The sequence below is a fragment of the Ruditapes philippinarum genome, unplaced genomic scaffold, assembly GCF_026571515.1.
Source record: "Ruditapes philippinarum isolate M1 unplaced genomic scaffold, ASM2657151v2 ctg645_1_1_1_1, whole genome shotgun sequence".
In the NCBI taxonomy this organism is placed as follows: domain Eukaryota; kingdom Metazoa; phylum Mollusca; class Bivalvia; order Venerida; family Veneridae; genus Ruditapes; species Ruditapes philippinarum.
In genome coordinates, this window is record NW_026861731.1 from 179,603 (window position 1) to 191,600 (window position 11,998).

Consider the following 11,998-nt stretch of genomic DNA (forward strand, 5'->3'; position numbering starts at 1 on the left):
TGAAAAAGTTAAAAGCTTAAAATTTTTACAAAATGAGTACATTTTGCAAACTTCTGGGCTTTTTTTTAATGCCCCAAAATTTTTTTTTAAACAAGAATTTTTTAAATCGAAAATATTTTCCCTTTTAGGGTGTAAAGTGGAAACCAGAAACCCGAGGAATTATAACTAAAAAGTTTTTCGTGGTTTTCTACAGTAAAAATTTGTAACTTTGGAATATAAATGGGTTTTATTGGGTTTTGTTACTTTTTGAAAAAAAAAATTTTCCAGACATTTTGTTTTATTATTTTTATTTTTAAAGGGAAATTTAACACCAGTCATTAAGCTAAAAAGGAATATTCCTCGCATAAAAAACTGGGCACACAGGTAAATTCATTATAAAGTAAAACACAAAAATGTGCATTAAATGGATAAAATCACATGGAGCATGTGCCATTGTTGCACATTTTTTAAAATGCAGAATCAGGCGCCCCCATATGTAAACAATAGCTGAATGCAATGACGGCCAAATCAGTTTCATTACTAGCATGTGGAAAGCATGACAATTTTTTTCATATGAAAAAACAAATAACTAATTGCAGAATAAATAAAAGTAAACTTTTATGCAAGAATAGCACTGTTGAAGCTTTTTTTCTTGATTGCTCATTTCCTTTTGTTATTGATCTTCATTTATTTAGTTTGTTTGATCAAAGTCCTGTTTATCATGCCCAAAATGCATTTGACATCATAAATTATTAATTTGTTTGCTACATTTTCATTTTGTTGTTATTTATTTCAGACTGTTATTGAATCATACACTTTCAAGTTTTCCTATGTCAATGATGGTGGTATTGATATTTACAGGTAATTGGTTCTTACATGTCAGCTTTATACCTATATATTCTGTATCTTTTATCCACCAATACTGATTAAACAAAGTCTAGTTTACATCTTTCATATCAATGATTGTAAAAAACTCTCTTGACCTAAATATATATGTTTATTTTAGAAAAAATAGATGTCCCTGAAAATTTAGATTTTTTTTTTCATTGCAAATCAAACAGAAATAGTGAGAAAATATCTGGACCCACACTGAATCTGAGACGAGAAAGGCCACTATCAGATTGTTGAGGACCATTATACTGGCTTACACAGACACTAGATTCCTTCCTGATGATGTAATGATGACCATGAAACTTCTCTACTATGATGATGGTACTGTATAATTCTTCATTTGTAGCCTTTGCATGAAGCTAATGTGTGCAGTTTGATTGCTTGTATATTTTAATTTAATGTAATGATTAAATTTTTTGCCTCAAATTTTACATGCTTATTTTGTTTGAATTCCTTTTGATTGAATCAAGAAGCATGCGCTGGCATATAAGGATTACATTTGTATACATTTAAAGTCATTCTTATTTAGATTTTTTATTTGAAAAATAAGTCTTACTTGCTCTTTTTACTTTAATAAGTAATAATTTATATGTATAGATGAACTTGAAAACAGAAGTTTTTGTCAGATGAATACCTGGAATTGATTTCACATGAAAAATATTCATTTAATGAAAGTAATGATTACTTTATATATTCATTGATGTTCCTCATTTTTATAGTTGTAAATTCAATCTTTTGTCTTATTTTTGATATACATACCGTTTTTATTGTAAATTGTTCATTATTTACAATTTTATATTGTTCTAAATATTATTATTTTACGTTATTTAGTAATTTGTATGTGGGAATCTGGTCTTAACTTTAAAAAAAATTCAATGACATAATAAAAAATTTAAATCAACAGTGACACAGAAGACTACGAACCACCAGGTTTCAAGGCTGCAGACAGTGATAACTTTGTATTTGATGAAGAACCTATGACAATAAAAGTGGGAGATGTTAACACAGTAAGATATTTATTTTACTGTCAAATGTTATATTTCAAAAGTAACAATTTGCCTTCTATTATAATGCTATAATTTAAGCTGTTATATCATCTGTTGGAAAAGTTTCTTAGAAATTCCCCGTTTTTTCAAAATCCATTTTAGTTAACTCAGTGGCTTCCATTCCATTGAATAGTTATTTCTTTTATTGAAAGTTTAACCCTATTGTGACAGCATGCTATTTATACATAACCAACGAGCGGCAAATTGCTGTAAAAGGCTCTAGATAACAAAATTCTGTTTAAGGTCGCAAAATATTTTTGTCATTTTGACAATAAGGTTAAGAGTTGTGGCTGCAAAAAAAATCAGAGTCTTTTTTTCTCAGTGCATGTTCTGTTGAGGGTTAATCAGAATTTTGAACAAAATTTAATTTTGTTTTTTCAAGAACTATCACAGTGTGAAAGTTCGAGTGAAAACGGACAAGAAACAGTTCACGATGAGAGATCCTAACAGTCAAGAACATGAGATTACTGATGCAGAAATAAATAGTGGTTTAGATACTGATATTAGTATGGAAGAAAATAACAGGCAGGTTAGTTATATGGTAGTGCTTTATGTGAAGATTATAATCTAAATATCCATGACAATAATTAGCTAAGTAAATGATTAAAACAAAAACCCATTAAAATGAGCTCAAGTATGTTTAAAGTTTTTTATATATACTATCCTCTTTTGGCATGTAGAGACAGGAGTGCTCCAAACCTTAAAAAATAAGAAATTGGCAGTATTTAACTATTTCACTGTTATAATGGTGATTTACCATGAATTATCAATTATAACAGTATGAATTTTATTCTTCCTGAATTTCTTTTATTAAGTCTTAGTATAGTTCCCTTGTGGTCCATCCATCCTTCCTTCTTTTATCACTACTTTCTTTTTCTCATTGATATCTTAGATATTTGATGTTCTATAGACATATACCCTTGATTTTTTTTGAAGATTATGTCAAATTCAAGTTCACTGAGGCAAAGATTTTATCTCTTGTCTTCATTTTTATAAAAACAACATCAAGAAGCATCTATCGATCTTTTTAGTATTCTTGTTATTTAACTTTCATGTAGATGCACTATTGTGTTTCTGGCATTCTTCCGAAGTAGATTTTCATCATGCATTAAAACTGATCTCAGCATGCTTATTTGTAGACACCTGTTTGTGATCAACACTTTAAACTTTTTGAGAACAAGTGTAAAAAGCTTTTGAAAAATGCAACAGATGAAAGTTTTTGTTTTAGGGGAAAACCATAATTATCTTTACAGGTTTCCAAAGACAAAGAAGGGATAAAGCATCCTACATCAGGAAATATATCTAGAATACAACAGGAGCCTCAGACTAATGCAAATATTCCTGAAGAATCCCCAGCTAAACCAAGTACATCTACTCTATAACTTTAAAAAAATAATTTAATCAAAGTAGTTTTTTAAAATTTCTAATTTTGCTTATAAGGTATTTTTCTAAATAAAGGGTTTATCTCTTAAAACAAGTTAAGACAAATTATAATAATAGTGTGTTGATTACATTGATTAATTCCAGTTCACAATATCTGCACCTGATTTTGGCATAAAGCATTTTCTTATACATGAGATTAAGATATGCACTAATGTTTATTATCAGTACTATAGTAAATTTTAAACTATTTGCTTATGTTTTGAAAATATGTTTGTTCTAGTTTATAAAAGTATAAATATATTTACTAAGATGTTGAACACCACTATATTTTAGCTACTCCAGCTGTAGATGTAGTTGGTTCACAGACAAGTCAAGCTACAGATCCCGGGGAGGAGTATAAAGTCAGATGCCCCTGTGGCTGCAATGAGGTTTTATTTTTTTCTGTATCTGTATATTGGCTCTAGTTTACTAGAATACTTCAAAATAATACCTGGTATTGTTTTGGTGTTAAATGTTGTAACAACCAGTAATAATAGGTTTAGATTTTTATTCCCAGGTCAGCAAATATTAAGAGATATCAAACGGGCTGCATTCAAGTATATTGTTATAAAGAGTTTTGATAGGTTACATGGCCCTATATATACAGCTTGATTTATATTGGAAATAACCATTGATATATATGGCCAAATAACCTGTCAAGAATCTTTATAATGAATTTATAATACTGCAAACTTCCTTTATTAGAGAAAACAAATTGAATTTCTTCATTAATCGACTGCAAGATTATATGCTGAAAAGTGATGTTACAAACATTTGGTATTATCAAGGGGTAATAACAATAACTTGAACAACAATAACATGTAAATACGTTGTCATCTTTACTTTCACAGTCTTTGGTCACAAGTTTATAATGTGGTTTTCTGCAAAGTTGTGAAAGTTTAAAATTGATACTCTGAGATTATCATTGAATATTTAGGATGATGGTTTGATGGTGATGTGTGCTATATGTAAGTTCTGGCAGCATGGTGTATGTTTCCTCATAGTAGAAGAAGAGGATGCCCCTGACCATCACGTCTGTGATGTTTGTGCTCAGGTAATCACTGTACCTTTGATATGTAACAATTTTAAAATCCATGGTTAGTTTTTTTCTGTTGATAGAAACAACACATCAAATTATGCTGTTGTAAAATTTCATCTAAACAACAAATCTTAATAATAGGTTGCAGATTACCAAGGTGTGTATAAAATCATTTGCCTTGTGCTTCTTTATTATTGTATGTTTTGTGACCATTTTAAGATTATTATAAGCATATTTACAAAATACATGTAGTATGAATTGCTCTATTGTTATTTATGGTGGATTAGCTATGGGAAAGTGTATATCAGAAAAAAATACTGACAAACTCAGAAATAACCAGCTTATTCAATATTGTATATATAATTTTTGTATGTTTTTTTTTAATAAAAAGAATATTTTACAGATTGGTGATCCTGACAGAGAACCAACAGATTTCTATCTTAGTGAACTGTCATCCATCCAAATACAGGTAAATAGTGTTCTTGTCATTAAATCAGACTAAACAATTTTTAAAGAATGCTTTATTTCTTTGTTTAATCTTAGTGTAAACAATACAGCAACTGCACAATTTGTTTTTAATCAAAACACTGATGGGTATATTCAGTATTAGATATTGTGCCTTATACAACTGTTAGATGTTTCATGTCTTTTCTTTAACAATTCAAAACCCTTAAGATTTTTTTAGTTTTCTCCTTATACATTGTTTAATGTGAATTGAATATAAATACAAAGTATACAAAATATACTATAACTTTTGCAAACTTTAATGAATTGAAAGATAATTTTTTCCACAAATTAATTTGCATTCCAACTAATATATTCCTGCCATATTTAACTTTCTGATACAGAGATTTTGTTTTTGTTTTCAGGCAACTTGTTTATGGAGGCGAGCACTCATTGCTTGTCTGGGATTAACTAGGGTACTTGCTCCAGTACTAGCCAAGCGACTAGGAACAGAAATGACAGTTGCACAAGGGTTAATGAACAGACTAGATAAAGAGGGATTTCTCAAATCTGCTGGCAAAGGGAAAAAGTAAGATTGTAATAAAATTGTTGTCTTGAGTATGAACCTTCCTAAAGAAAAGGAAACCTTGCAACTTTCCAAACTATGATTGTATCTGTAGCTGTTTTTTTATATATATTTCAGTAGCAAAAATTATAGAATTAATTCGTCCTGATAAAGGTCAAGTATTGACCGAAATTAGTAGTTGTAAATAAAATAAAGTGTTGACTCGTATTACTCTCTTACTTGGACTTATATTGATAGTTTATAATGGTGTGAACAAAATGTTGACTTTGGCTAAAAGATTTGAGCAATTTTCAGACTGGGGAAACTGGTGGACAAAGAGAAAATAACAAATGTTGGCATTCCAAAATACATGAAAAAACACGAGAGACAAAAAGAGGCTGATCATGATAATAAGAAAGAAATGGTTAGTAAAGTTAGTAATGTTTTTGTGAAATTTAAATGATTAAAGAACATTTAATTACATGCTGTCTTTAGTTTTTGAATATTTACTTAAGATAATGAAGAAGAAAAAATTATAAATATGTCATCTAAAGCAACGGTAACTAAGAATTATGTAAGAAAAAAATGGGATGTATTTTAAAGCCCTGACTTGTGACATTACATCAATTGTATTCAAAATATTTAATAATGAAATAAAATATTCATAGGATTTCTATAGGTTTTGTACTCATCTCAAAAGCTCTGGGCACTGGTTGATATCAGTTGATATATGTAGAAACAATTTAAGTGAAATTTACAGATTTTGGAAACTGTTTGAAATAGTATAGGTACATTTAAAATTGTGCTTTATTCTGATTTTAATACCTGTAGAGAATTACATTTTTTTCAGACACAAAATGATAAAGAAACAAACAATAATATGATGGATACCCAAAGTGAGGTAAGTGATTTGTCCATGATTGAATGGAAAAAGTCTAAATATTTGTTCTATTTTAGTGAGCCTTTGCTTAAGAAAATGTAAAATCAGTGCTCTTTATATCATTTAAAGTTGTTTTTTGATCTCATTTAAATCCCTTTATTTATTGTACAGTGTATATTTGTTTACAGTCATCTAATTTAGCACTGGCCCAGTGGCACATGGCTAGTGAAAATTAGTTTGGGCCAGTGAAAATTTTAACAAAATGTAGTTAAATATATAGTAGAATAAATTCAAAACTGAAATTCGGGCTAGTAAATTCGAAATCTTAAATTCATTGACTGTGTTTATCTTATATTTATCTCTAGGTTGATAAATTAACAGAGAAAACAGAAAGTTTGAAAATTAACAAAAAGGGAAAATTATCAAGAAAGAAAAAGAATCAAAATGGGAAAATTGAAGAGGTAAGAAAAACTCAACAAATATCAAACACGATCAACCTTGTCATTCAAAGAAAAGAAAGAATTTGTTAACTTGTTTGTATTTTTAAATGTAGTTCCATTTTTAGGTAAAATGGTAACAATCTTTTGTAGTAATTCAGTATATACGAAGTGACAAATATATTTTAGAATGTGTTTATATATATTAGGTAAATAAAGAAAATATAACTTATGAAGAAAATAAAATTCAAGAGGAAAATGACAAGAAAAGAAAAGGCAGAAAAAGAGCTGTTTCCAAATCTCAGGAGGTAACAGTTTCATATTTATCAATTTTCTTTTTTGATAACATCGAGGAGTTCAGGTAAAGTAAGTCCTACAACACTGTTAATATCATATGGTTATAATCAAGTAATAAATACTTGAAAATTGAATGAAAGAAAGAGAAAGGCAAAACTGTTTTAAGCCTTTGAGTCTTTAAAAACTAGAAATGTGTCATCATGCCACGGATGCCCCTGCATGCAGCCAAAATTTCAGATGGTGCATTAATTTTTTTTTTTCATTTTAAGTTCAAAGCCCTTAAAACTTTTCAATGTTAACACAAACCATTTTCATACAATGTTCAAGGCACTGAAATTATTCAGTCTTAACCTTTAAAAAATAGCATATTGCATATTTGTAGCCAAAATAATGGCTAAAAGTATGAGTGCTGAAACTGAAAGTTCAAAATTTTCCCAACATTCAGGAAAGATAAGTTTGTCTAAAATCATTGAACCACAACCAAATTCAAACTTAAACTGCTTATTCCTAAGATGTATCCAGGGCTCTCAGTAGGGTCAGAATTTCACGAGTCAAAGACTCTTTGGCTAAAATTTTCATGAGTCAAATAATTTTTTTCTAGTGTCATTTGACTACATGTATCATTTTTATGTTACAAAAATAACTGTATTGGAGGTCATTTTTGGAGATTCCAAAGTCTAAATTGACAGAAAAAAATGCCTAATTATAAATGTCTATACCCCCACCACCTAAAAAACAAAACAAAAAACAAATAAAACAAAAACATGAATTGCTGTGAAAGAATAAAATAAGCAGCAGCTTTTCTGATTAAATGTATAAAATATAAAAAAATATCTTTACTGGTATGCTATATCATATTAATTTTAAATACCAAAATGTACCAGGAATATTTATAAGAAATGCACAGGTACTCCAAGTAAATGAAAGACGTATTATAAACCTTCAGAAGCAATCAATAATTGACACCTCAAGTATGTAATTCTTATCAGTTGTGTAGAGCTATTTTTAGCGCTGTCAAATTGCAGCCACTGAATTGTCGCGCTTCAGTGCACAGGGTATAAACAATTGCCGTGTGTAAAGCATTTTATACACATCTTATACTGCCTGTTGACATTTTTTATGAGTGTGATTTGAACACAAGTCATGTAGGATTTGATAGATAATTAGGGGTGGATTTAAGGTAATTATTATTGCATAGCTGAAAATCCCATGTGGAAAATTGACTCTTGAGCAGATTTTATCACGTGTCAAATATGTGCATTTCCCGATTTTCACGAGTCAAAACCCGGATCCCCGTGTCAATCGAGAGCCCTGTGTATCTATATTTTTTTCAAAGTAAAAGGGACATAACTCTGCCAAAGATCATTGAACCATGACCAAATTCTAACTTGGCCTGGGCATTCCAAAAACATATCCATCTGTCAAATTTGAGTTGAATGTGTTGTACCATTGGGGAGATGATAAATGGAAACTGAAAATTTCATATTACTTTCAAAGTGAAAGGGGCATAACTCTGCCAAAAATCATTGAACCATGACCAAATTTAAACTTGACCTGCGCGTTCCTTTGACGCATCCATATGTCAAGTTTGAGTTGAATGTGTTGTACCTTTAAGGAGATAATGAACGGAAACTGAAAATTTCATATTGTTTTCAAAGTAAAAGGGGCATAACTCTGCCAAAAATCATCGAACCATGACCAAATTCAAACTTGACCTGTATTTTTTTCATGACATATCCATATGTCAAGTTTGAGTTGAATGTGTTGTACCTTTGGGGAGATAATGAACGGAAACTGAAAATTTCATATTATTTTCAAAGTAAAAGGGGCATAACTCTGCCAAAAATCATCGAACCATGACCAAATTCGAACTTGACCTGTATCTTCTCATGACATATCCATATGTCAAGTTTGAGTTGAATGTGTTGTACCGTTGGGGAGATAATGAACGGAAACTGAAAAATTCATATTATTTTCAAAGTAAAAGGGGCATAACTCTGCCAAAAATCATCGAACCATAACCAAATTCGAACTTGACCTGTATTTTCTCATGACATATCCATATGTCAAGTTTGAGCTGAATCTGTTGTACTGTTGGGCAGATAATGAATGGAAACTGAAATTTCATATTATTTTCAAAGTAAAAGGGGTATAACTCTGCCAAAAATCATCGAACCATGACAAAATTCGAACTTGACCTGTATTTTCTCATGACATATCCATATGTCAAATTTGAGTTGAATGTGTGCAACCGTTCTTAAGATAATGAACGGAAACTGATGATGACGGAATGACAGAAGGACGGAATGACGGAACAGGGTAACACTATATGCCCCGGCCATTACATGGCGGGGCATAAAAATCAAAGTAATCCTTCTCTTTTAAGAAACCAAAGTTTCTGTGTTACCTTGATCAATAAATTCCCTTCTCGGTAGACTGCCAAAAATTAATGGTCTATTAAGTCCTAAAACAAACCTGTATATATTGTTATGATAATACAATAATTTTAGTGCTTGCATATTAAAACAGGACCAAGAGTTTGAGCTATCTTCTACACAAGATGTTTTTGATGATCCCAAGAAGAGGAAGAAGGCAAGCATTGTTAGCAAAGACATTATGGTTTAATCATGACCATATATAAAATGAAGGAAAGAGGAAGTGAAATGCTCATTTTAATACTTTTATTACATGTCTTGATTAAATTTAGATCACTCATATATTTTGGCATATGCATTGTGATCATTTGAGTAGTTTCAATTTAATTTAAGGAGTTTGACCCAACACTGCAGTAATTTGATTGACTTAGATGACAAAAATAATGTTGCCATGAGACATCCATATACAAAATGATTTAGTCACCTTATTATATAAAGCAAGTGTTTCTAATGTTTCATAAAGTTTTGAAGAAATGTAGAAATTGACCTGTAAAAAAGACATGCCTGTATGTTAAATCATACACAGTAGATCTCGTAATATTGATCATTGATTAAGATTTGTTTTTTGTTTGTTTTCTTAATGTTGCAATAACATACTTTTGATTGTACTTGTATCTTTTAGTAGAAATAGTCATTGTTAATTATTCTTTATACCATTAATTAAATTAGATTTTAAGGATAATTTGAATAGGCTTCTATGTGTATTTGTTATGAAGTAACTTGTTAAGCATTTTTGTTTTTTAAAATGAAGATATATGTGCATTAGCTTTTGCAGTTTACTTTATACCTTGTTGTGTGTGTGTTGTAAATATCAAAATTTGTTGAATTTTAATTATGATCCCAGCTGTGATATATTAATGTTAAGTTTTTGTTGTAATATCTGTTGTTAAGGCAATAAACCTTTAAATTATGCAAAACGTTTTAGTGATTTCTTTTAAGCCTTATATCTTGTTGATATTTTAAGAGAAACAATTATAAGTATGTTTTATGTTTAATTTTGAAATCTATAATTGTTTGTTGTTACCTCTTGTCTATGAGATGTCAAATATTAATTTGTTTGTACTTTAGCAACACTTTGAAAACTTTTAAGTCAGTTTCAAGTTCTGGAATTCTTTACCACTAGTATTACAACAAACTTGTTTATTGTAAGAAAATGTCAACTTACATTGTAGCATGAATCAAAAGTGGCATATAAGTTGCATTGGTGTAAAAGTAACTTCATTTGGTTCAATTGTTATTCAAATTGTCATCCAAAGATCTAGAGCTGAAACTCACTTATCTGAGGTAAAATCTTTTTACAAATAAATCTGCCTAAACTGCCACAAATTGCTTCAAATTGTTTAATATACAACACAAGATCCATATAGATTATCCTGATTTTATTGATGCACATTTATAGCACTAAACAACAAGACATGTGTGTAAAAAATCTAACTGTTAAGACATAACAGCAAGTAAAAGCGTATCATGTAGTTAGAATAAGCAAAAAGAAAGTTTGTAATCTCGAAAAGATTCATAAATAAAAAGTTGGTGTCTTCTGGCATTTCTGACTTGTTCCATAAGGTAATTTATTAAAGAAAAATAAATCTGTTACGCATGTTACATTTATTCTGCTTAAAAACTTGAAACAAAATTGTACAATAAATTTATCTGTTGTAATAAAGTTTACATTAATTAATGCCTGAAAAAAACAAAAATAATTATTAAGGGCAATAACTAATTGGTTATGTTTACTAATTATGGACTATATTTTCTACTCTGTTCTTTATCAGTATTACATTTTAAATTGCTGATAACACTTAAACCAAACATTATTATACACTTCCTGTTGGATGCTATTTCTTCACAGAGACTGAATCAGGAATATATTGAATGTTCTTCACTGACTGGACCAATATTTTGTCACCTTAAGACTTGCTGTCACAAAAGTTTTATTTTTGGGTCATTTACTTCATCAAAGATCATTTAAATATTGCTTTTTTATTATTACCATGATACAATTATAAAGTAATCTACAGACTTTAAGCACCAAAGCTTGATTTCCCCTCTAAATTAGTGCTAGAACCAAACGAAAAAAGGTTCCTTTTTACTGGATTTTTTTTTAATATGAAACATAATTGCTTAATTAAAGAAACCAGCAAATAACAAGCATTTGATAGTATTGCGGGCAATACAGTAGTCCCCTACCGGTCCCTCAAAAAGTTCTTTAATTGTCATACACTCCTGTGTATTGCCATTTATAATGAATTTGAGGATGAAGTCTGTATTTGAAAATATCGACCACAAAACATAATAAAACAAGTTTCATAAAAATATTTCCAGTACTTTTTGAGTTATCACTGGATTCCGTTTATGTGTAAAATTTGCCATATTTTCAGTCTATGTGTTGCCATAGCAACCAGAATTTTCAACATAGGAAGAAAAGAAAAAAACGTGCATAATTTCAAGACTGCCATCTACCCATATGTCAAGTTTCATAAAAATATTTCCAGTACTTTTTGCGTTATCACTGGATCCAGTTTATGTGTAAAATTTGCCATATTTTCAGCCTATTTGTTGCCAT

At 29.7% G+C, this 11,998-nt stretch overlaps 1 protein-coding gene across 1 annotated transcript; it reads left to right on the plus strand.

Annotated features, from left to right (window-relative positions):
• The first annotated feature begins 1,767 nt into the window (after window positions 1-1,767).
• On the plus strand, window positions 1,768-10,957 carry LOC132716629 (uncharacterized). The gene is made up of 12 exons (XM_060699937.1): window positions 1,768-1,877; window positions 2,299-2,445; window positions 3,170-3,281; window positions 3,633-3,727; window positions 4,276-4,392; window positions 4,781-4,846; window positions 5,247-5,410; window positions 5,702-5,810; window positions 6,237-6,287; window positions 6,632-6,727; window positions 6,913-7,011; window positions 9,530-10,957. The coding sequence occupies exons 1-12, from the start codon at window positions 1,848-1,850 to the stop codon at window positions 9,623-9,625; spliced, it is 1,182 nt and encodes a 393-aa protein (XP_060555920.1). The 5' UTR covers window positions 1,768-1,847; the 3' UTR covers window positions 9,626-10,957.
• Window positions 10,958-11,998: the final 1,041 nt, after the last annotated feature.

Excerpts from the sequence above, each read along its gene's own strand:
- LOC132716629 (XM_060699937.1), top strand. The coding sequence starts at position 1,848 with ATGACAATAAAAGTGGGAGATGTTAACACA. Across the intron at positions 1,878-2,298 it reads AAGTGGGAGATGTTAACACA|AACTATCACAGTGTGAAAGT; the intron begins GTAAGATATTTA and ends TGTTTTTTCAAG. Across the intron at positions 6,728-6,912 it reads AAAATGGGAAAATTGAAGAG|GTAAATAAAGAAAATATAAC; the intron begins GTAAGAAAAACT and ends TATATATATTAG.